General features: G+C 48.0%; 2 protein-coding genes across 2 annotated transcripts in view; both read left to right on the top strand.

Moving 5' to 3' along the window:
* Positions 1–390, top strand: part of H257_12739 (hypothetical protein) — a gene marked incomplete at both ends in the record, with an annotated part of 546 nt that extends 156 nt beyond the window's left edge. Inside the window, one exon of the mRNA XM_009840044.1 lies at positions 22–390. Coding sequence (XP_009838346.1) covers positions 22–390 — 369 coding nt within the window. The remainder of the gene's footprint in view (positions 1–21) is intronic.
* Positions 391–660: 270 nt separating this feature from the next.
* Positions 661–1,101, top strand: H257_12738 (hypothetical protein; the record flags this gene model as incomplete). Its single annotated transcript, XM_009840043.1, has 1 exon — positions 661–1,101. One exon carries the CDS (start codon positions 661–663, stop codon positions 1,099–1,101), a length of 441 nt encoding a protein of 146 aa, XP_009838345.1.
* Positions 1,102–1,355: the final 254 nt, after the last annotated feature.

The raw sequence follows: 1,355 nt of genomic DNA, 5'->3' as shown, positions 1-1,355 counted from the left end.
TTTTGTGCACGCTCTGACAAGGACAAGAACCTGGCCGTGGTCGGCATCTTCTTTGACTTGGACCCCCAAGACAAGCCCAACCCGTTCTTGACTCAAGTGTTCAGCCAGTTTGACCAGTTGACCAAGCCTGGCGACAACTTTACGCTGCCGGCGCTCGACCCGACGAGTCTCCATGTGAGCGAAAGCAACGTCTTTCGGTACCCTGGCTCGCTCACCACGAAGCCGTTCACGGAAGGTGTCGAGTGGAACGTGTTGCAAAAGGTGCATACGCTGTCCAAGGCGCAATTGAAGCAGTGGTCCAACGTCATTCACCTCCCCAACGCTCGTGAACTCCAAGCCCTGAACGGACGCGTGGTGACCTTGCTGACCAAGGACCACTCGGTGTGCTAGATGTGATTAATGTTAACGTAAATGATCAACTGTTGGTGCATGTAAGTAAGGTGTCAGTGCCTCGAATCTCCTCAATGCAAAGTGGGTTGGGTGAATTATATCGGAGGTTGGGTGAAATATATCGCCGATATATTACATCGACGAGAAATATAATGGAGGTTGGGTGAATTATATTGAGGATTCGGTGAAATATATCGGAGGTTGGTGGAAATATATTGAAAATAAGCTGGAATTAAACGCAAAATGGTGTACTACACTCTTGATGACGTCATGCGCGACCGGGTCTCGACTACCCCGCTGGTGACGAGCGAAACCCTCTACAACGCATCATCGGGCGGCGACGATGACACGCAGGACGACAAAACGGCACCGGGTTCTGCCAGGAAGCGATCGGCTGCGTCCACGAAGCTCGACGAATGGGGCGACATTAACGCTCGCGCATACGAATTGAAGAAGGAGCAATTGGAGTTTACCCATCATGTGGAGCACCAGAAGCTGGAGATGGATCGTCAACGTGAGGCGAGGCTGGTGGAAGAAACAAGGTTGAACGTTCGACTCTTAACTATCCAAGCGGATGAAGCACATTGGAAGTATAAGCTTGCCCGGGATATGGCGGAAATCGAGGGGTGTATAAGGAAGATCCAAACGCGCAAAGACCTTAAGGAGAGAGGGTGGAGTGACATTGACATTGACTTAGCGTGTCCAATGTAAATAAGATTGTTGTTGTACGCTCTTTTTAAAGTTCCATATCGTGTTCAATCATGGTAGTTATTGGAGTGAAGAGACTTGCTACTTCGAATTTTCCATTTCATCGGAAATGATTGGTTGAATAGCTTCGAACTTCGATGGAAATCTCGATATTTAGCCAATCACATAATGCTTTTCACATATTCAAATCTTATTGGCTATAATATTCTGTACTTCCATAAAACTTCGATGTCCCTTAAAATCCGTCGCCCCCTGTA

This window comes from Aphanomyces astaci (genome assembly GCF_000520075.1).
Source record: "Aphanomyces astaci strain APO3 unplaced genomic scaffold supercont1.42, whole genome shotgun sequence".
NCBI lineage: Eukaryota > Oomycota > Saprolegniomycetes > Saprolegniales > Verrucalvaceae > Aphanomyces > Aphanomyces astaci.
This window is presented reverse-complemented; position numbering and strand designations above follow the sequence as displayed.